General features: G+C 34.7%; 1 protein-coding gene across 3 annotated transcripts in view; it reads right to left on the reverse strand.

The window, feature by feature from the left end:
- Positions 1–6: 6 nt before the first annotated feature.
- PHIP (PHIP subunit of CUL4-Ring ligase complex) overlaps positions 7–24,354 on the reverse strand; it is a 73,967-nt gene continuing 49,619 nt past the window's right edge. The window contains exons 23-40 of one of the 3 annotated variants that reach the window (XM_081945152.1): positions 24,093–24,324; positions 23,204–23,323; positions 21,517–21,624; positions 19,684–19,808; positions 17,913–17,995; positions 16,211–16,322; positions 15,960–16,021; positions 13,701–13,856; positions 13,124–13,244; positions 11,464–11,589; positions 9,744–9,816; positions 8,043–8,093; positions 5,926–6,075; positions 5,510–5,662; positions 3,997–4,160; positions 2,237–2,508; positions 1,430–1,591; positions 7–922 (exon numbers count right to left, since the gene is read on the reverse strand). In XM_081945152.1, the coding sequence (XP_081801278.1) occupies positions 276–922; positions 1,430–1,591; positions 2,237–2,508; positions 3,997–4,160; positions 5,510–5,662; positions 5,926–6,075; positions 8,043–8,093; positions 9,744–9,816; positions 11,464–11,589; positions 13,124–13,244; positions 13,701–13,856; positions 15,960–16,021; positions 16,211–16,322; positions 17,913–17,995; positions 19,684–19,808; positions 21,517–21,624; positions 23,204–23,323; positions 24,093–24,324 (2,917 nt within the window). In that variant the 3' untranslated portion in view covers positions 7–275. Of the gene's footprint in view, positions 926–1,429; positions 1,592–2,236; positions 2,509–3,996; positions 4,161–5,509; positions 5,663–5,925; positions 6,076–8,042; positions 8,094–9,743; positions 9,817–11,463; positions 11,590–13,123; positions 13,245–13,700; positions 13,857–15,959; positions 16,022–16,210; positions 16,341–17,912; positions 17,996–19,683; positions 19,809–21,516; positions 21,625–23,203; positions 23,324–24,092; positions 24,325–24,354 lie in introns of all 3 variants that reach the window. The other 2 variants (XM_081945150.1, XM_081945151.1) reach the window with 2 other exon arrangements.

Raw genomic sequence — 24,354 nt, forward strand, 5'->3', positions numbered from 1 at the left:
TGTACTGCTCAAAATTACAGTAACATTTCTGGAAATTAAGAATTTCATTTATACCAACTGAACATACTGAATTGAAATGCATAACCTATTTAGAGAACAATAAATAGCAATTGTTTAAAATACATACTTCTTTCAAGAAATTTTCAGTTTGTTTTTGCTATATTTTATCATACTAGAACATATTCTCATCCGTAAATAGCAGCAGAAAGCAGATACCCCTAGGTCTATGAATTCCTCAACTGTACCTATTTATTAGCATTTTTTAAATGCCAAAATTACCAACCAATCAGATTAGCCTTTGCTTTTTCAGTCAACTTTCGGACTCTGCCTCTGCTAGATGTTCCAAAAGTCAAAGAAGTGTCCTCAAACAACAGCTGTCTTTGTTCTTCTTCTGAATCATCTTCATTGTAAAAGGCTGTCCTCCTACCTTGGTTTCTAGTTCTCATATGAGGTTCAGAATCTTTAAATTCCTCAGTCTCTTCTTCAACAGGCTCATCTATCTTTTTCCTCCTGCTTCTTGTCTGAATCTTAGGATCGGGAGTAAAAGTAAGTTCAAATTCTGGCTGATCTTCCTGCAGTTTTCTTTTAGGCTTTCTCCCACCACGCCCTTTTCTTTGTAACAAGTCTTCCTTCACATTATTTTCAGAGACAGAATTACATGCAGTAGAAACAGAGGCTTCTTCTATTGTCAAACCTTTCGTAGTCTGGTTTCTGTGCTCCTCTGAAAGTTTCTGTTCAGCAAGTAACAGGGTTTTTGGTTTTCTCCCTCTTTTCTTGTGCACTACCACTTCACATGTATTGTTGGTCTCAATCTTGGGTTTCCGCCCAGGGCCCCTCTTAAATACAGGTTTTGAAGATTGCTCCCCATGTCCATTTACTTGGATGCTTCCCAAGGTCAAAGCCATTGCATTATTCTTGCAATCTGCTATAATAACAAAATAATGTGTAAGTGACTCACAGCAGGCATTTTTAACAGCACAGGCAATTTTCAAAGCCTTAATTAAATTTACAGGTTAAAATGTAGAATAGGCGTGATCAACCTGCTGAATCTATTGATCTATTTTTCACCATCATATGCCATCACCTAATTACAGCAAATGCAGCCCCTTGAGAGATTTGAGGACTGTGAAAGACCTGTATCTAACAGAAAGGAAAAGAGGGAGGGTATTCAATGAGGAGCCCACTAGATAGAGGCAGATATCTGGTTCCTTCAAGTGGAATTGCGTCAGAATACAAAAGGCAGTATGACCCCGGGTGGCCTTTAATATTAATGATCATATATGTCCTTCTAGATTATTTGTAAAGGTCTGGGAGAAGGAAGCACCATTTTGTAGTGTTTCTCCTTTCTGGTTGTTTCTGTTGTTACTATATTTTTAATAGATATTACAAATAAACAATGAACAAACCAATGAAATTCAAACAAACTTACCTTGTGGATTGACCATAGCTGATTTTGGTTTACGTTTAATTTGTTTATCTTTTTCTAAATTTTCTCTTGCAGTATTATTCCTAGTGTTATGGATATAGTTGGTTTGATTAGGGACTGGCAAAACATTCTGGTTCTTGGAATGTTTGGTAGAATTTTCTAGTACTATTAGACAAAAAAGAGGGTAAGTTTTCATTAGAATGTAATACATATCTGCTCACTAATAAAGTAATATTTTTAACATGGAATACATATAAAGTATATTCAAAATAAGATGCTGTTCTTCCTCATCCTCTTTTCATACATTTTATTAAAACTTTTACTATTTACACAATTACATTTTTATATTACTGTATTTGTAGAATGTAGTATTTGGATCTAAAATAAGCAAAGGTGCTTCAAATCCAGCATTCTTGCTGTACCTGTCCTGAGCTCATACAGTATATGCAGGTTCAGGAAATTATTTGAGTTCAGGAGATATCATAGAGGCAGGATCAGGTTGTTAGTGCTTCCTTAATTCAAATGTAGAAGCTCAGGAAAATACCTCCTTTAAGAAACTACAATGGGTTCATAATGAGGATGCCCATTAAGAAATAATTAGTAACAACAGCAACAATAGAAGGTCTAGTGTAGGTAAACAAATGTCCCAACCAAAACCATTTAAAAAGTTTCTGATAAACTTCTCTAAGAAAGTTACCATCTCCAAAAAAAATCCTCCCTTGTAACTGAACATCATGAATACAACCATACGCTACACATTCCGATTCTATAATAGAAATCTTGATAAAATTATTTTATCAATTACTTCACCTGTTTTTCCTGGTGTAGCAGCACTGTTAGGTTTCAAAGTTACAGGCTTTGCACCTGAAGAAGTAGAAGGTTGTTCATTGGTAGTTGTTTCAGTTACCGCCCTAGTACTTCTTGTTCGGACCAAACTCGCAGAGTCAACTACTTTCCCATTCATCTGAGCTGCTATGTTTCTCAATAAAGTAGGGCGTGCAGGCACAGAAGAAGAAGAAGAAGGTGTAGTAGCGAGCTCAGCTTTCAGCTGCGGTTTTATTAATCTTCGTTTCCTATCCGGACTAAAAATAGATGACAAGTCCAATAACTGATGCTATTTTATAGAGCAAAATAAAAACAATATTTATTTATTTATATTAACAATATGCTTTGGTAATAAACCAATTTAATCCATGGGAAATTCCAGTGGAGATTTAATTCAGATGTTGTCTACTTTAGAACTTAGAATAACTTTCTCCTTGTTTTCCCTAAATTCAAAATGCTCTCAACTATCCGAAAAGCTGAAATCCAAGTATATAAAAAACTACACAATATCTGGCTTATTTATTTATTTAAACTTATTAGTCGCCCCCTCTCCCCACAGGGACTCGGGGCAACGTACACAAGCAACAGTCAACACAGTGTCATACAGAGGAGGTAAAAAATAAATAAATAATTACAATGCTGAAAAAGGTTAAAACCTCAATAACATTAATAGTTTAAAAACTAAAATTAACAATTAAAAATGACCTAGGGGTGGATAAGTTGTCGAGTTATGCCAGGCCAGCTAGCCGAAACAGGTGGGTCTTCAGTTTACTGCGGAAGGAGCGGAGATCGGTTGTTGTTCTAATGTCTGGGGGGAGGTCGTTCCAAAGGGTAGGGCCCGCCACAGAGAAGGACCTACTCCTGGGCACCGCCCTCTGACAATCTCTAGAGGACGGCACCCAGAGGAGACCCTCTCTGTGTGAGCGAATGGGCCGCAGGGATGTATGGGGCAGGACACGAATTATGAATTATGTTTGTCCCTCACCCTAAAAAAAACTATCCTAATTGATTAGTTGGAAGATATTGAAAGATAGCTAACAGCAATTAGAAAGAATCATCTTCACTGTCGTTCCCTGTCTCTAGAATGCTCCATCTAAGAAGCGTTCCCAGGAATGTAATTCACAAACTTAAGATGTTAAACTTTCCATTATAAGGCTTTTTATTCTTCCAATGCTGCCGAGATTGAACATATTTTTATCACTTGGGACAATTTCAGAACAATTCCATCTTCTCACTGAACTCTGCCACTCAAATATCTTAATATATTTACATCGGTGTCTGTATTTTGAGCTTTGGCTAGTCAATGGTCAGAAATGCTAGTTATGATATGAAAGTCTAGTAATTAAGGCATCAGGCTAGAAGTTCTAGTCCCACCTTAGGCATGAAAGCCGGCTGGGTGACTTTGGTCCAGTCACACTCTCTCGGCTCAACTCACCTCACAGGGTTGTTGTGGGGAAAACAGGAGGAAGAAGGAGTATTAGGTGTGTTCATAATATCTTTATATTATTTTTATAAGTTATTCATAAAAGGATACAAAAATAAAAAAAATCATAGCTAAGGGAGAAGATCCCCTTCTCCCCTTCAAAATCTCTATTATAGTGGTACCTAAATAAATAGAAAGGTGACTTGACCTGAATCAAGAAAATAAATTGGCATCACACTTTTGAAACATTATATAAGGCTTATAGAAAGTAGCATTAAAATACTGATACAACTCAGATACAATTGAAGGAACTGTATCCTACCTTGATGCAGCACTACTTGAAAGAGAACTGCTTCTACTTCTTTTACTCCTTTTCTTTTGAATTGTACTGCTTTTATGAAAGCGTAAGGCAGATTTGTAGTCAGATAAAATTGAAGTAATGTGCTCCTCAAAGAAAGCAGACAGGCGTAGGCTCATACTATAAATCTATTTAAAAAATTAAACAAGAAATAACATAAATCTTGAATGGATGCATACAATTTTAATTACTGCCTACAAAATTCACTTTGTGTGTGTGTGTGTGTGTGTGTGTGTGTGTGTGTGTGTGTGTGTATGCATGCATATATATATATACACACACACATACATATTCTCCAGAGTTCAAGAGATCCCTGTTATCTCTCTCCTGCTCCAAACTTCCATGAACATAGCAAAACAGGCTGATGTTATTAATATCATGTGACATCCTCAATAGACCCTTACAAACATCCTTACTATACAATTCAATTCAATACAATGTATGGTGTCAGAATGTTTTCAGTGATGAAAATGTGGGAGAAAGTTCATAAATAAAACACTAAGTCTTAACCTATTTTCTAATGTAACTGCTTCTTTTTGTCAATGCCACATTAAATACTAACACACTAATATAAATTTAAAATTTACAGTATTCCAGTAAATGAAATAATTTTGTGTAAAAGAATTAATGTAAAATGATTCATGTAGCTATAATAATTATTTATGTGCAATGTTTCAAGGTCAAAACATTCTCACCCTTAACAGTCCTACTAAAAACCACAAGAAAGTGTTCAAACTTCATTCTGACAGTGCCAGAAGCAGCCAAGAATGACCATTCTAACCTATTTTACAGTTGCAGTTAACTCATTTGAGTTTGGATAATTTTTAATAGTTAACTATTGTTAGGCCCTTAACATTTGTCAGGCCGTTAACATTTCAATGTGAAACATTTCAGGAAATATTTCAGACTGATCTTGGCCATCTTGGGTCAACCCAACCACAGTATCTTGGGCAATGAAAATGCTTTTGGGTCTAGAGTTCTTTAATATTTTTTTTATCATTTGGCCCATATGATGTTTCATGTGATATCATTTTGAGCAGTCACATAACTGTTTTTACTGTATTATGCATTAAGCAGCTGACCCAAACTAATCTGATTTTAATTTTTTGTGATGTCTAATTTAGAAGTAACTTCATACTTATTAATTACTCCAATTTAAATGAATTCAATATTAAAGATAAAGATAATGAAGTAATGTAGTTTCAGAAAATGAGTGTATATAAACAGAAAGCTTCTATCTCTGAAAAGAATGTACAAACTCACAAAACAGGCTCAGAAACTTTCACTCAAATTTAGGACTACCTAAGCAGAACCTTTTCCAGAATCTGGGAAGTTAAAAAATAAATCTTTACAAGAAGGAAAACATTTCCATTTTAATTATCAGAGGTGATTCTTGGCGATTCTCTGATTCTATTAATATTATCTCTTGGTTTTTCACAATAGTAATACATTTTAGCTATAAACTGTGAAGCTATACCCTTGATCTTTTGCATGGTGTATAAACTTTGGAATTACTGAAGATCAGTCTGACATCTTTACATAGCTCCGTTGGCGATTCATAGTTTCCTGCTTCTAAGGTTTCTCGTACTGTTGCAAAATCCATTGGTGTATCAATAATGTCTCGGTAATCCTTTTAAAAAGCACAAATGTCAATAATTAATATCAAAAAATAAGATAGTAAAAATAGTGCAAAACACTGTTATTTAAAAGCTTTGTAAAGATCACAAAATCTTTAATCAAACCTTGCAAGTCCAAGAGCAAAATCCACATGTAAAATACTTGATAATTCTTCAAATTTAAATATTTGTTGATTGCTTTAAAAATAGGATATTCTTCTACTTCAATTTTTAAGAGGAATGTTTCAATATAATGCTAACTTTTTTCAATACTCACTGGATACTCAATAAGATCCACTGGTTGGCGAAAAGGTTCAGAATCTTCACACTGAAAAATTAGATTTAACAATTCCTGACACTGCCTCTTCCATGCCTGAATATCATATGACTGAGCTCTGTTACGCAGCCTTCTCTTTGGCTGATGATCCTGTAATGGCAATTTCAAACAGCTTTGTATTACTATATTTTATTATATATTCCCTTGATGAGATTCCAACTTATAATTATCCAAGTTATCAAATAACAATTAGTTTTATAATTACTAAACACATAAATATGAGATATGAAAAGGCACAGATAGGAAGTAGGAAGGTATGTCATACAGACTCAAGATATGAGCTGACTCAACCAATTAAATCAAGAGATCTGATTTAGGCTAAAATTAACTCAGCTTTATTTGTAGTTTTACTAAGCCGCTCCATGTGATGTGACAGTTAATGGTTCCTTCTGAATTATATAGATTCTTTGGGGATACCATAAAAATATGCTTTTGAGTTTCAGATATTTAGTGTGTGAAATATCTTTAATACATATTTTTTTCTTTAAAGAGAAAGCTTCACCACCCCCTTTGTAGCAGTTCGAAGGATTAAAATCTTGGTTGGTGGAACACTTGATTGAGACATCTTGGTCATTACTACAAAGTATTTTTAAGTAGCTCCATATCAGATGAGGGCAGAGAGCAGAACGTATTTATTAAATTTATATGACCTGTTTCATTCTGAAAAGTGACTCTGGCCAGCTGTTCTAAGTACTATTCTTTTAAACATGTTATTAAAGGATTAAATGAAAGCATTCAGGGGATAATTATTAAATCCACAGGAGACACAACACTGCAAGGACCAAATTAACACCCTACAATAGAGAGATAACATTTTTTAAAAAAAACAGCTTGAATATTGGGCTAAAATAGAAAGAAAAGTCTTGCATTTGGGGAGAAAGGAAACCAAAGGCAAAGTATAGAAACAGACAAGTAGTACATGTGAAAAAGATCTACATGTTCTGATAGTTGAACATGAACCAAAAGTATGAACCAAACGATTTGCTATGGAAAATGCTATTTTGGATTGTATTAAAGAAGCACAGGGTCCAGATTACAAACTGTCCCACAGTACCATTCCTTAATTATATCCCTTGTGAGATATTGTGTCAAGTTCTGCATAAAAGAGACATCAATACACCTGAGCAAGTTTATGAAGAAACTAGAAACCAAATCCTAGGAAGGATGATTAAATGAATAAAGTTTAGTTTAAAGAAGGCAGAGAGATGCATGTTATTTTCTGTTGCCCCAGAGGGTAGAACCAGAACTAATGGATTGAAACAAGGAAAATATCTTGACTGTAAGACCCAAAGGTGCTTTTTCAAGAGGCAAATTGACTTTTTGGTGTGTTTTTTAAAGTTGCCTCTTGAAAAAGCACCTTTGGGACAACCGTGACCTGGATGACTGAGAATATCCATAGACACTTGACTGTAAGAGTTACAAACCAGTGGAATAATTTGTGTTCCTGGGCATCTTTGAAGAAAAATATCAAAAGCAAGGCGGCAACCTCAGAAAACAAGAATCATTTGGATTTCTGAAAATATCTTAAATGCTAGGATAATATAATTTGAAAGCCTATTAAAATAATTCTCCTACACAACTTATAGCAAGTGTAATTAAGACAGAGTTACGTTTGGTCTCTGTTTATTGGGCACCTGACACTGGTTCACACTTCTATCCTTCCCTTGATTCATGAATCTTGTTCTGTAATAGCTGTTTACAGCCGTCCCTTAACAGTTATACTGCCTGTTCTATGTTCCCAAACTCTGTTTCACCAGGCAGAAGCTGGATAGCCATCTATTACAATGCCTTTGTGGAAGTCACACTGAGAAAGGTTTAACTTCTGAGGTTACTTCTAATACTGTTATATCTTCTGTGCTCTTGGTACATAAAACTAGTCAAATGCTTGAGATATGGAACGGGTGGGTTATTCATGGTATGCGAGCCCTACCATGTCAAATTTTATTTTATTTATTAATTTTTTAATGCCAATCTCCTCTACAAGGTGACTTGGGGCAGCTTACAAGTTATAAATGGACATTATCAAATCAAAAATACAGATTTAGAACAAAAGTTACCTTCCTCTTTCTAGTGGAAGTTCCTGGCATGTCAGCATCTTTCTCTTCTTCCTTTGGGCAACAAAATATCCATTATATGATGTAGAAAACATCAGCATTTGAAAAATATTTCACTTTGACACACATAGGGCATAGGGTTTCCTGCCTGAGAAGGGGGTTGTACTAGAATGCCTGCAAGATCCCTTCCAACTCTGTTATTCTAAAACAAGGGAATGCCTTCCTAAAGTTTCAAAATGTGGATTCTGGAAACTAATTTATAGCTAAAAATAAAATGAACCTTTGGTACTAATCTAATTTTCTTTATACCATTATAAAGAGTAATAAAGCAATAATTCATCTGCAATGATTGACTATGTGAAAATAATACTGTGAATATGCAGGATCATAATAAACATTCAGGTTTCTTCCAGGTTTCTTAACTCTGGGATTCTATAGAGCCAATTTTTAAAAAGTACATGGCAAATTAAAGCCATTTCTGAGCTTACAGTTTCTATGTTTTTTAAAAACTATTTTAAAAATATGTATAAAAGCATTATTTTAAAATTTGAAATTCTTACAAATGCCTGTACTGAGACTCGTGTGTGTGTGTGTGTGTGTGTGTGTGTGTAATTTGTTTCAAAGTGATGTGGCCTTTGTGTACATTTATACTCTGCATGTGGAAATGGGATTACAGATCATCTCTTTTTTATTTTACTCTAATCTATCTGAAAGATAAGATTCTAAGAAATAAAATCAGTTTGCTGATAGAACCCCTAAGGCTCACATACTTGGGGATGTAATACAGATTTTCCTGACTTACCACTTATCTACTACCTTGTGCAGCAACACTAGTTGCAATAGCTCTGAAAATCATAACTTTGCAACCAAGACACACATTTATAACCTTTGCAACTTTTGTCATATGTTCAACACTGCAGTCACCTAATGCACACTATCCTGTGCCTGACCCATTTTTTCTTTTCTTCCTATCTTGCATAAATTGTTTAGACAAGTGATCTCCTCCTGAGCTGCTTTTCTCCCCAGCACTTCTCTCAAAGGTGCTAAGTGCAAGTTAACAAGCTCAGCTCTGTAACCTTAATTAGCCACCTCACAGCTACTGCTTGTAAGATTTTAATCATATCAGTTTTAGCTTTTGTTTGTCTAGTAAAGGAGTGTGTGTGTGTGTGTGTGTGTGTGAGCTAGGCAGACAGTTTCCTTTCTATATGTATCTCTCATTGTGGCCTTACTCTCCTATACTCCGATTAATGTAAATACAAACATTAATTTCCTCCTTATTAATTTTCCAACCCTGGGGTGAGCTTTCTACACAGCAAGGTAACAGAAGGAAAACTGAAATAAAATCCTTAGCACAGTTGGGGTCATGGGACCTTCTGTCCCAGTTGTAGTCCCTAAACTACCTGTACTCAGATTTGGCACAGCCATACATGTGAATAAGGACTGGACTTAAACTATTAACAGATATTTATAAATGACAAATAACTGGCATTCGTATTACAACTCTTAAAGTTGTCTTCCCAATACAGATTTTATATTGCATTAAATTTTTGTAGTATAGATTGTTGTATAAGGTATTGTATTTTATTTCTATTGCCAATATTAATTTTAGGTTGCAGTATTGGCTGAAAAGCAGAATAGATTATACAATTTTGAAACAAAACCACCACTTTCTTTAAGAATGTATTGCATGTTGAATTAGCTTACCTCTTCCGAATCAGACAAGACTTTTTTCTTCATGGCATTGTATAGTGGGATTATATCATAACAGGCCTGATCCCTATTTAAAACAAATACTGGACATTAATGAACTTATCTGCATCCACTACTTTATATTTTTGTATTCCAGTATACTACAGCTTAAAAAAATCTGTATTTTTCAATAACTGATACATAACAGCTCCAAGTTAATATACTTGCCACAGGGCAGTGTTTGAGTTTTGAACACAATCACCAAAAGACTCAGCCAAAGGAAAGAAATCAAGTCTTCATGTTTTTTAAAATGTAACCAAGATGTAAGAATTATTACAAATAAGGCACAAAACAGTCTTTCCAAGAGATATGATGCAATAAGTAATAATGAATGAAAAAAGACAGTAACAACTGAGTTCTGGCCAAACATGGAAAGTTCCATTAGCAAGACACTCTTAATATTGTCAAAGATTCTAGAATAATCAGGAATAATCTTCAAAAGTATTTGCTTAGCAAATGTGAATAGTAGCAATATTTGTCTCTGACAAACACTAAAAAAACCTAGTCTTTTTTAACAAAAAGGAAAGCCTGTATGCATTTTAAGAGTAGAGGTCCTATGGAAACATATAAATTCATTCCTGGATTTAAGAAAGAATGGTGAAAAAAAGCATTTGATTCACATGAAAAATTTTCAGGGGAAAAAACAACAACATTAGTATATCCTTGTCCCAAAGTACACTGATCATAATATACATTACTCAGAGGTGAAGGCTTTGAGGCCTTCAGAAGAAGAGATAAGGGACACAGTTATTCCACCTCAAATTGACCTGCTGTTAGCAACTTTTATTTAACCATAAATATTGAAAGACTGCAATGCTGCAGGTGCGGTAGTAAAAGATGAACCAATTCCATTCAGTTGTGGAAAATGTGTGACATTCACTAATTCAAGATGCTCAATAAATGCTTCATTAGGCAGCATATTCATCCTTTACCAGAGGTGGTACTATTCATTCGTGTGATGGATAGTATATTAAACGAAAGTGCAAAGAGCAATAATCATTATGTATCTGGGAGGAATACAGAGATGGTTTCAGAAAGTTTTACTTTAAGAGAATAAACAGTAGTGTAGATACTGTGTGTCTTGATGAGTTAAAGGCCTGTGCTACACCAAAATCTGAATCTGCTGAGCCTAAGAAATTCAATGAACCTATAACATCAAGAAGGCAAAACATACTATTATAGCAATCCACACTAGATTTCTTAGTCTAAAGATGTAATCTAGTAATGTAGTCTGTATCCATTCACTGGTGGTGATGGGAATGGAATAATCTGTATAATAGTCTTTGTTATTGATTCTGGACAAGATCAAATAATTATTTGATTCTACTACTAATAAAGAATCGGAGAGTTTCTGAATAAATAACATCTTATTTTTTTTTCTCTTTCCTCTAATATTGAAGGAAAGGGGACATTTCTTGAAGCTCTAACTTTGACTGTGAGAGACAAATCTGGAACAAAGAAGCCTTTGATTAAGGCCTGTGTGAATTATCTCTGTGTACCTGTCTGCAAGTGTTGAAAGTGCTAGTATACCCAAGGTATTCATCAGCAGTTAGTGCATTCTCTCCTTTGTAAACATAAATATTATAAACTATAAATATGTAAAATATACATCTCCCACATAAATTAAAAATGTTAAATTAAATTAAAATTTGTTCTTTGAACTTTATTAACTTACTTCATGAAGTGCAACAAAAGATCTGTGACAAATTTGGCAGACTTGACAATAGGACTTCCTGGTTCATTGAATGTCCGTGTATTATATTCTATATACCTAACTTCCCACATAAGGGAAGAAAGTCGCCTTTGAAATTAAAACAAAAAACAGTATTACTATACACTTAAAATTCTACATTGTTGGAACTTAAAAAAAAAAACAATTTTAGCGACTCATGATACAAATGTTTAATATGTTATTTTGTTTCCCTTTAATTACTAAAAACTTAGAATATAGTTACAGATTTATTTATATATTACAAAAAACTAGGAAATCCAAGTAAAATACAGCTATATGTTTTGACTTAGTGTTTTAAATTGTTCTTATTCCCTGAGACATACAACATCATTCATAGTTCCTAAAACATAAAAAGAATAAAATTTGAAAATAAAGTTTGCAAGAAAAATGTGTACTGGAAATACTATAAAGTAATAATATCTGGCAAACTGAGAACATTTCTCAGCACTCCTTACTAGCACTGATAATGTTGCCTAGTTAGGGCAATGAAACGTCTGCAAGAAAACAACCAAGCTCAGAGAGCATCAAGGACCCCACATTTCAATCCGGAGCTACAAATATTCTCCTTTATTGGTGAGAACACTGCCTATCTGAAGTGCCAGAACTAAAAGTGTTCTCCTAGTAGCCAGAAGAATAAAATATATGTGCAAATATGAACAGCTTTACTATTTGTTAAAATTCACAAAGTGATTTAAAGGTAGCATTTCAAAAGGGACTTTTGAGATTGTGCAAAGCTGATATAAAACAGTTTTCTGAAAATACTGTTAATGAAGTCTCTTAGGTAAATGACATTAGGTTGCTAAATAAAGTTAGAGAACAGAGCTTTTTCACTTAATCATTTTTGTATCAACAGACTTTACAATTTAAAAGCATTATTTACCATTTATTAAAACGTTATTTACTAAACCTTAACACAAAAACCAGTTTCAGGATAATAAACTGGCAATATAATTTGGTCTACTTAAGACATTTGGGAGGGAAACCAAATAAAAAGCAGATATAAAAATTATGGTCGTCACCAATTTTTGGAAATTCATTAATGAGGAAATGCAACAGGCTTCCATAAGAATGAAATTCTAAAGCTTTAATACAGGGGTGACAATCTTGCGTCGTCATGGCGGTGTGACTTTTTTCCCCTTTGAGCAGCTGTGGTGGGTGTGGCCAGCACATGACACATCCGTCCCGCGGGCCGTGAGTTTGACAATCCTGCTTTAACAGTGTCATTGAAAAAGCCTTCTTCCTATCATCTTTTAAGCAGTTTCAAAACATTGCATTTAGGATCAATGGATTCTAGCAAAATCACATGGGAAAAAATTAAACACAAAGTCAAAAATACCCCTACGTGATATTGTGGCAAATATTATAGTTATAAATCTATGCTGTAAACCAGGGGTGTCAAACACATGGCTGGTGGGCCAGATACAGCCCACTCTGGCCATGTCCACCCCAGCTCCACAAGGGCAAAAATAATCCTGAAGCATCAGTATACGGCCTGCAATGAGATGGGTTTGACACCTCTGCTGTAGACCAATAATAAGTGTTTTAATGCATATAAAACAAGTGGCATAAATAAAGTTTGAATAAAATGAACTTTAGAACAAACCTGTAAAATCTATTTTCCAATCTCTGCTTAATTGTACTGAGATCAGTGGGGTATGCAACAACAGTGCAGTACATTGGATACGCCTGGAAATCCACTGGTGCCACAAAAGCAGAAGCAATATCTACAATAAAATGTTCTTAGATTTCAGAAAAACAACACTTTGACAAATAAACAAACAAATGTTTGTATGTTAAAGCAACAAGAGAATTAAACATAGCCAGATTTGGATTTTATAACTATCTGATATAAGAAAAAGAGTTACTTGCCCACTGAGGTGGCAGTATTCAGCCAACCTTGGTGATCCACAAAGCTTAGCAGAGTTGGTTGTGTTAATATTGGATGGGACAAACTTCCAGGGATGAAGGTTAAATTGGGAGATAGTACAGATCTTGGAAAAAGGAATTGCAAACCATTTCTTTCTAATGCCAAAAAAACCTTTATGGATATCTTCATCTAAGCTAGCAGGAGTTAAATTTGATTTGAAAGTGTTTGTACTGAAATATTCATTTAGACATGAGGGGTGTGTGTGTGTGTTTGTTTGTTTGTTGTGTTGCTTCTGCCATAGTAAAATTATTACCTAAAGTCATCAGTTGATTTATTCCTGAAATTATTCTTTCACATTCATCATCACGAGTTCTGGAACCCCATTCTCCATCCAGAGGTTTGTATATTAAAGATCTGCTTTCAGTATTAGTTAAAGGAACACTATTTCCAAGTTCCTCTGGAAACACAGCTGTAATAAAACATGAGATGTAATAGTAACTATTAATGCAAAAGTAAACAATTAAGAAAATGCAATGTTGTTAATACTGAGCACAGTATTATCTCAACTATAGCCAGGTGATAGAAATATTACAAATGCATTCAGCATATAAGTCTGTATTATCCAACCTCTGCCAGTAACATACAATTTAATCAAAACTTTTCATGTTAAAATAAAGGTGGGAGATGACTCTTTAAGAAGGAACTATTAATACAGTCCATGTATTAAATTGCATCTATTTATTAAATTTACATGACTGCCATCTCGCTGTCCAAGGAGTATCTGAGCAGCTTACAATATAGTAAAAATGGAGATATGAAAACAATTAAAATTGCATGCTTTTCCAGTCAAAATTACAATAAACTGTATTGTTGATATTCCACATCTATGCCATGAAAAATGGTGTTCCTATTAAAAGGAACTTCCTACACTGGAAAAAGGTTTTTTTTAGGATATATGTAGCCTTGAAGTTGGAAACTGTCCCTCCCTGCATTAAAACTAAACTATGCTTTTTTAACTAAAGCAACAACAAAGTTAAAATGATGTAAATCATGATAATCAAATACACTTTTATATGTGTGTGTGCGCATGCGTAAAGTATTGCAAGATGAAACATATCCGAACAAATTATGTCAATATGAAACAAATATACTGTTAAACATTATTGCCAAAAACTTTGGCATCTGATGATAAATACTGAGGACTTTGGATAAAGAGGTTAAAAACCTAGATCCTTCTAGCATAAGAAAGAGGATCTCTACCTTGTCAAGTCAATAGCCTTCCAGATTTTGTCTGTTCTCTGCAGGATCTGATCTGCTTTACCCAAATCCAAACTTACTTTCCCATGGTTGAAGTAGAGATTGCCCAGTGTGTGGTTCCTGACAATGAACCACACCTGACTGTTTCTGGCTGAGCAAGTTTTGTGTGTTTCTCTCTACTTGAAAATTTACTCACTATGAGAAATCTACAGAAGCTCCCATCTTATTTCTCAATCAAGAATCCTGATGGGTGGGCCTCTAGTTGAAACACTACAAAAACGGTATACTCTGGGCAAAGCCTGAAGGAACTAACAAGTTAATTAGTGGGGAAAATTTTGGCAGCAACCCTTCCCCACTTGTGTAGAAAGTACACGCAAATCCAATTATTGTCTAGAGAAAATGGGAAGTAATGGCTCCCTGTGTCCTCTCCAGAGAAATGAATATCAAAGTTTGAAATTTAAATAACACGTGAAGTTGTAATCCTACTCCTAAGGCCCCACAGGACCTGGATTTGATCCTTAGGCCAAATTCAGTTTATCATTTCTGACTAAAAGAGATCTCTTAATAGCCTGAAGGATAACAATAGCAGACAAAAAAGAAACGTTGTTCGGAAAGGTAATAGCAAAATTTCCCAACTTTAAATAATGTAAAGTACTGTTTAGAACTTATAATGAATCACTGTTCCTTTCTAACAAGTTTCCACACTTCTACACATGAGATACTGAATTATGGATTATTTCTGTAAAAATGTAGGAATTGTTTTAATAAGTAATCTATTTTTTAACAAGTTTCTATGTTTCATTTGTCATATTTACCAAGGTAGATAGCTAATTTCCCTCATGGTTTTGTAACTGAGTAGGCTACACGGATAGCAACATAATAATTCTTTATCATTTTCCAGCAACTAAATTGGGGAGGCTAATCAGATGATGTTATGAAGATAAAAACAATACAGGACCAGAATTTTTGGCCTAACCACTATCCCAGCCCATTTATGTGTGGGTTTTCACACCTTTTAGGCAATTTATGAATCATTCTAATCTAAACAAACAAAACAGGGGCTTAACAATTGAAATTATTACTTCCTTTCTACTGCTTCTAAAGAGTTCACAATACTTTGGCCCAATGAACCTCAACAGTCCTGAAAACCAGAGGTATTAAACAAAATGCAATTACTGAACTTTCCCACAATCATTTCACTAACCAAAACTAGTTCTCTTCTTTTAAAGAAAAATCACCTTTCCAAATTATCACATTTGCACACATTAAGTTCTATATCCTTTTTCTGTACATCTAGGAGAAAGTAGGCACATACCATTGTTTGGTATAGGCTCCATATCCCATGGGCTCATTTTCTCAGTATCTCCATTGTCCCAACTTCAAGCGAAAAAAGATAAAAAAGCATTTTGGACAATATTATTTATCTAAATATTTATTGATAATACATTTTCCCAATTTAAAAGTAGATATCAACTACTGCAATTACATTCATTAGTTTACAATTAAATGCACTTGAATTTTAAAAATCTGAGAAATTAAATATTGCGGTATTGGCAACATACTAACCAGACATTGTAGCACTGAAATAAGCTGTCAGGATAATCAGGCTGAAGAGGTTCTTGACTTTCTATTGTTCCGAACCACCATGCATCATCAATTACTGACCTAAATCGATCACCTGGACAGGCATACCAAACTATACAATTAACCATCTTTATATGCATTACTATTTTTAATATAGGTTTGACAACAATTGCATGAATAGGAAGATATAGAATGCCGGCAATCTTTCAAGCAAAGATTCATACAATTAAAACCTCAAATGCACTATAAAGGTAAATCGAGTTGGCCTAGAAACATTATTTCAAAAAACAAGAACAATTTTCTAAGCACAGGAATCTCTGGGACTGAGGGTGATTGTGCCTATGCCATGACACCAATCTGCAACATGAATTATACACTAAAGACTAATTATAGATTAAATATATTTTCTATGTATGTGACTTTTACCAGGTGCCTATAAATAGAAGATAAGATTCTATAAGGTCTTTTTTTCATTTGAGATGAAACAAAATCCATACTCCTTTTTCATACTTTAAAATAAAAAGGAATAGAATAGCTTTACCTCTAAGTAAAAGAGGTAAAACAGATTTTAAAAAACTGACAATTTGGGGTATAATTTTAGCAGCAACAAGATAGATGAGCAGCACCATTGGACAAGTCATACTTAATTATTTTGCCATTATACAGCTTTATTTTGCAACCATTCAAGCATCTGATTGAATACAAATTTTCCCACTGACATTTTGTGCTTATACAGAAAGATAATAGTATAGTCCTACTAGTCTGTATTCTGTACACTATAAAAAAACTATTTTAATTCTGTGTAATATTTTCAAGCCTGGGTACTTCTACTTTTGATTTATTAACTTGGGTTTTCAAAAAAAATTAAAATATCCAAGAGTCCTTTATTTTTCTTTGATCCAACAAGGTTATCATTTTATTTGTTAAAATGTTGTTTATGAAATATAAAGAAAGATAAAACCAATTCAAATTTTAAAAAGTTGTAAAACTAAATTGAACACTGAGAACTATTCATGAAGAAACCACATCAGATTTTTTTCCCAGAAGAACAACAGAAATGGGGCCAACCTCATAGGATTGATGTTCCCAAGGGTGGGGGCCACAGCAAAAAAGATCCTGCCAGATGGAACTCCTTAGTAGATAGGATATCCATCCTGCTCAACCTGATGGAATGGGTAGATGTAATAGGGAAGGGGCAGTTCCTCAAATAACCTATTCTTGTGTTGTGACCGGGTTTAAAGATCAAAACCTTATGTAATTAATTTTTTAAAAGCAGGGTTTTTTTAACTGGCTGGCTGATATTTCAGTATGAAAGAAGCAAGGAAAAAGAAGAAAGCTAAGATGAGTCTCCAATGACAGTGAAATCTGAATTCTATAAATTTTGTCTGAAAATATTACACATTCATACTACTTATTCCAGATACATATGGCAACAGCTAGCTATTTCTAATCTAGGAACTACAACTGGAATCAAAAATATTATCCACTTGGGAATATAATGAAAATTCTTATGGCAAGCATTTCTCAAAATAGCAAGGATTTTTAATCTTGTTTTCTAAACTCATAACACATGGAAGACTGTGAGGTTCCAAATACATGGCAAAAGGGTGTTTATCATACGTTCTATTGAAATCACAGGGAATTTTGATCATGAAATCACTGAAAAGTATTCTAGAGAACCTACCTATATTCCATCTTCTGTGCTTTGCATCATCAAACTGCTGTCTTAAGACTAGGAAATCTATCACATCTGGCATATCATGATACCTAGATATAATCAACATGAAATAGTATGAAAAATGTGTTACCTATCATAACAAATACTTTGGAGAACTCATCCATTCAAAGACATATAAAGAAATAGTGGAACAATCTCAACTAATTTTTATTAGAGACTAAAGCATATGTTTGATAATAAAATTCAATGGAAAAGCTCCTAAATTTGTTGTTTTCTTGGAGGGTGGGGGATAAAAGAAAAAACCATAGCTAACTTTTTACCATCTATCATTTCTTATCCAAAATTTGGCTAGCAGCCAGTTTTTTTCCCAGCAAGAATTTCTTGTTTATAGATATAAACTCTAGGATAAGAATAATGGCTTTTTCGGCTTATTATCTTTTCCCTGATCAGTCACAAACCTGAGTTCTCAAGCCAGCTATTATTCTAATTCTATCCTCAGTTATACATTTTCAGCATAAATACTAGAGAAAAGTTCTGTAGGTGAAATCTAATGTTGTACAAGTAGACATATCTAGTCATGCAAGAATGGAAAATTCTGTCATTTCAGAGATTTTTCATCCCCCAAAGCAGGAATATTGAGGGCTGTAGGAAGAACAGACATTTGCTTTAATAAACAATGCTCTCAAATACACTTCTATTATCAAACAGTAATTGCCTGTATCTAATTCTATCTATACTAAACTGAGGGCTTGGCAATATTTTTAGGTGCTGTCTGCTGCTCGCCAAAATGATCCCATCCTGATCCCTCAAAGATTTCAGAAATCTCACCTGAGATTACACAGACTTCAGCATTTTAAATAAAAATAAAAATATTGTTTATTAAATGTGGGGGTATCTGGAACCATTTAGGACAGAGGTGTCAAACTCAAGGTCCGCGGGCTGAATTCTACCTGCAATGAGGTCAGATCCGGCCCAAGCGGCCATCCTGGAAACTGCAAGGGGCCAGCCCACATTGCTTCAGCCTAGCTCATCCCATCCCAGCAGGCGCTTCTTACTCAGCTACTTTCCCTCTTTATTCTCCATGCTCCTCCTCCTCCTCCTTCAGACAAAAGCTGCACTTTTCATCTGTCCATTGCAGCGCAGCGCCCGGGATTTACTTTGATAGTGGCAGGGCTTGGGGGGATGGCCCTTTAATGGCACAGTGAAGGTGGAAGGCAATCTCCCCCCACTAGACACACCAGCCTGGTGGGGATGGGGTGGGAAACCAAAATGATGAGCGACGTCGCTGGCCATATCCCCAGGCCACGCCGTCATTCATGACCATCCCCGCCACACTCTACCCCCCCCCCGGAGGAAAACCACAATGCTGATCCGTCCTCCATGAAATCAAGTTTGACACCCCTGATTTAGGAGTATTTTGGACACCATGCTGTTAACTTAAATAGATAATAAAATGTTTACCCCATTTAACTGTCATAGCAAGATCAGATTCTCTTCCCAGTCTCTTTCCTAAATCTATCTTGGGGGTTGAAATGCATTGGGGGATGGAGGGACGAAGCATAGGAATGGAAACTATGTAATTAGATGTTCTTAAATCTCCAAATCTACACCCCAAATTTACTATTTAAGCTCATTAAGTGAGATTAATTTTAGAAATACATTTTATTTTGAATATGCATAAAATGTGTTTCAAAGGTGTATATGTGGAAGAGGTGGTGAGAGAGAAAGACAGAGACACATAAGCAAAATTGTATATATGATCATAGATTTTTCTTACTTCATTGTAAATGATCCTCCGGTCAATTTACCCGTATCAGGGTCAAGAAAAGCAAGTTTAAGGCAGCAAAGTGTAGGCAACCCAACTTCGTATTTTATTCCAACTATTTTCATCAACTCTTGTTCCTTAAACAAAAATAAAAATATTGATAGTAATTTACCATGATTTTCAGGTAGAAAAAAAAAGGGGAAGAAAAAAGGGGAGAGAAAAAAAAGAAATTCATGTAACTTGCACTTCTGAATTAAACAGAAAAACTAAACAACTAATAGAGCAAGAGCAGCTGGTGAACAGTATGTTCTATCCTCCCTTACTAGGAGGCTGCTGATCATTGTGTATTGTATCATCACTATAACTTTGCTTAAAACCTAATCAGACATAAAAAGGTACTTAAATATAATAAATATAAATTGAAGCATCCTTTTCATATTACAGCTATTTTTTAAAAAAAATCCTTCACTATGTAACGGTCACTCCATGACCCAAAATCGGCTCTTTTTTACAAAGTTAAAAGTTTTATTACACATAAATCCAGGTAAATAGGAAAGGGTTCTCTTCTAGATAACAGCACGAATTGTCCCCCTTCTCCCACTAATATTCTCATCCACCAAGCAGAAATTGTAGCCTTTGGGGATTTTAGAAACCAGCCAGTTAATATGTTGCGCCCCCCCCCTCAAAAAAACACCAACTGTAAATGCATCTGCAACAGATGTTGCTCACTGTTTCCAATGGTTCGGTAATATATAGCAAGGCATGCCAAATTATATTAGCAGTGTGACTGAAATTCATTTTCTGTCTATCTAGCAGCCCTGGAGAGTATAATCGAATAGAAAACTAATCTTTTCTCACATTCTTTTTAATTAGTACTTTCATAAGACAAAATATATAGGGAACAAATAGTCTCTATACAGTTTCTAAAGTAACAGTTTTCAAAAATGTTCCTAAAATAATCTGTATCCTCTATTTCTGCAATTTGGCAGGCTGCTTGTTGCCATCATTTAATGAGGATCATGCAGGACATTAAGTGAGGACCTCGTATGATCACAATGCCTAACTTCCTGCTGGCTTCCCCATTGACTTTGCATGTGGGAAGCCAGCAGGGAAGGTTGCAAATTGTAATCACATGACCACAGGAATGGTAAGTACAAAGTTGTTGTAACAGCCACTTGTTCAGTGGTGTTGCAAGAGTGGCCATTGAAAGTGGTCAGTAAATGAGGACGACTTGTAATTCTTGCACATTTGTAATAGGCCTATTATCTTACTGTTTTGACCTTTTAAACATGATAAAATAATTACCATTAAATGCAGTGGACTGTATGTGAAAGTATACATATAGCTAGATTTAAATGCTGAAACTATGTAGGTCGGGTGTCAAACTCAAGGCCCGGGGGCCAGATACGGCCCACAGGGTGCTTAGATGTGGCCCACATGGCTGCCCTGGAACAGCAAAGGACTGGCCTGTGGTGCCTCTGCCAGCGAAAACTGAGCTTGGGGGGGCCACAGGCAGCCCTCCAGAGCTCTGTTTTTGCTGGCAGAGGGTTGCAGGAGGCCGTCTAGGCCGAAAACGGAGTGGGAACCCATTTTCACTGGCAGAGTGCTAGGGCCACCACAGGCGCCAACATGAGTGATGTCGAGCTGGGGGGGGGCTTGGCTATGCCCCCCCAGGCCCTCCTAAGGTCAAACACAACCCTGATGCGGCCCTCAATGAAATTGAGTTTGACACCCCTGATGTAGGGTATCCATCTGTTAAATATTAGTTCAGTAGGATTTATTCCCAACTAAGAACCTCTAGATATACAAAGAATGTAAAAAGGAAAGAGCAAGGAGGACACATACCCGTAACTCCATCTTATGCCATGGCTGTTTTTTAGGATTAATGCTGTATATTTTGTTTTTCTTTGCCATTAGAACATAAGCTTCATGACCTTGCCGAAAATAGTAAACCTTCAGAAATTAAATATCACAGTTAATGCATGAAATACCTATAAATCTAAAAGAATTCTAACTGGAAGTATTCACCAAAACCAGTTATCTTTCAATCTTTCAATTAAAAGTAGTAACCTGTTGCCAATTAACTTTTAGAATCTTATAATCCTCAGTAGCATTTTATGAGAATATATTTTAAGATTTGAAGCTTTGTTTAGTTTATAGCAGCATATTTATGGCACATTTTCATTAATAATATAACATAAAGCATAAAGCATTAACTAAGTTTCAATTGTCTGAGCATTTTATACTTACATGGTTTTTACAAGGCATTATGTTTATTAGCATACAAAACATCAGAAATAAAATTATCCTAATGTGTGTGACCACTGATTGATCAGAAGGATTGATTGAAAAGAGTGCGTAAAGCAAACTGGTACCAACACTGGTAGGGACCCACCCCTGGGGCATATGGATTTACAAATATATCTAATGAAAATGTTTCCAAATTGTAGTATGCACAGGAGTATATATTAGCCATTTCTATAACAACAAACCTATCTAATCAGAAAAGCCAAAATGTCATTTTTTCCCCATCACAAACACAAAATCCAGAAGCAATTGCCAAATAAAAACAAAATTAGATACATTCTCTTCTTTGGATGAGGCAATCAATTTAACCACCTCTACTTTTGTTTTCCTTGTTGTGGAAAGTAACATTTCTCTTTACATTTATTAATCTTTGTAGACTGCCATCATTTATATTAGCAAAATTCCCTCTATTTTTTAAAGTCTTTAACCTTAAAAGGAAAAACACTTTTTAAACATCCATTTTAAAACGCTAAACTTTTCTTTAAAAACACTTTTAAACCTCTTGGCTCCCTCTTGTGGTCAAAGAATATATTTTTTTTACAAATCAGTTAATCCTGGCCATAAAAATCGGAAAACTTCAACCACTCAAAACAAAACAATCGAATTTCAATTTCTGTCCTTATAGTTCACTATCAAAGATACTTCGAAAGTCTCTTAGAGACTGGAACTAGCCACGTCACCCAACCTAGGTTTCCTTGCTCACAGGTCATGATGCCAACCAAATTATAATTCTATATTTCTTACTCTCTATCCAGTATTTGTGGGAAAGATACTCCATGGGACCATCCAACAGACAAAAAAAGTTTTTTTAAAAAAAGATGCAGAATGAAATAAATGAGAGTAAATAAGTAACAGAGGAAGGAAAATGGGGTAGATGTAAAAGAAATAGAAAAACCTAAATTAAGTTAAAGAGCAAATACCAACTTTCCTCTCCAAATGAGAGTACAAAATGAATTAGTGAACAGCTATGTTAACAATGGCATTAATTCATGACTCTTGTGTTTCAAAAATAGGGGGAGATATAACTATAGCACAAACCTTTGTACAAGGAACTTTTTATTTTAAAATGACCATCAAATTCTGCCTTATTTCAGGATTTTTTTAAAAAAATATGCTAAAGTATTTGACAAAGAGAGGGGAAGAGATTCTTACTTGGCACTTTAATAAACTGAAGATGAATGAGCAACTAAAGGTGATGCATAAAAATGAAAGAAAAAGTAAATACCTCATCTCCCATTTGTGGTACAAAAGGGCATCGTCGAGGAACAGGATCTGTAATCCACACTGAAGGAAGCCACTCTTCTAACGTTAAGCCATTTTCGGTTAGTACTCCCATAGCCAACCTCTAAAAGAAATATGCACATATATCTACATTAAACTCTATGACTTGTTATGCAATTTTAAGGTTTGCTTAAGCTTAACTGTTCTCAAAAGTATTTGAATTCAGTTTTAGCAATACAGGAATGAACCTCAGATCTGCATATTTCTCTTTCCTATTCCAATACAGTTATCAGCTACTCATGCAATGAAAACGAAATGTTTAATTTTTCATTGCAGCCATACTGGAATAGGAAGGAAGATATGCCGCCCCGAGTCCCTTTTGGGAGAGGGGGCGGTCTAGAAGTGCTAATTAAATAAATAAATAAATAAATAATTAAATGAGACTCATGCATATTAAAACACCACAATCAATTTTCTATTAGCAAAATAAATAAATATGCCCATCACATGTGAACAGTGTTAAGTATTTGATAAAAAATATCAGCATCCTTCATGTTATTTGACTAATAACTAAGCATTTACTATATTCCTTCTTTCTATAAAAAGGACAAGAGTTCACCTTGAGAGAACGACATCAAGGGTAAGAGATATATGGAGGAATTTTGCTAGTTCATGAACAAAATAAAAGAGCATATTAACAAGCTCTACACACTTTTCCTCATAGGCAAACTTTGAATCAAAGATCTTGCAAAATGTATACTCCTTAACTTGTAATTTTAATATATTAGCTATCTGGATAATTAAAAGTATAATCACATGCATTTACGTTAGTGAAGAATAAACATTATTGAAAAGAAGCATTTTAAATTAGTATTTTATAATTATAGTACAACCTTTTGTTTCCTTTCTTTCGGTTTCCTTTTCTTTGGAGATGATGGACCATCTTTATCTTCAATACCTTTTTTCCTTTCTTTTCTGATTTGTTTTTGTCTCTGTTTTTCAGGACCCTCTTCATCTTCTGAACTGCTCTCTACTTTCTTGGTCTTAATTTTAGGAACTTTCTTTGGTGGTTGCAAATTAATTCCAGCATCTGCTGTCCAGTCTGAATAATCACTGGAATAATCACTAGAAGTGAAATAATTAATCAGTACATAG

Source organism: Natrix helvetica (assembly GCF_964273705.1).
Source record: "Natrix helvetica genome assembly, chromosome: 2".
Lineage (NCBI taxonomy): Eukaryota > Metazoa > Chordata > Lepidosauria > Squamata > Natricidae > Natrix > Natrix helvetica.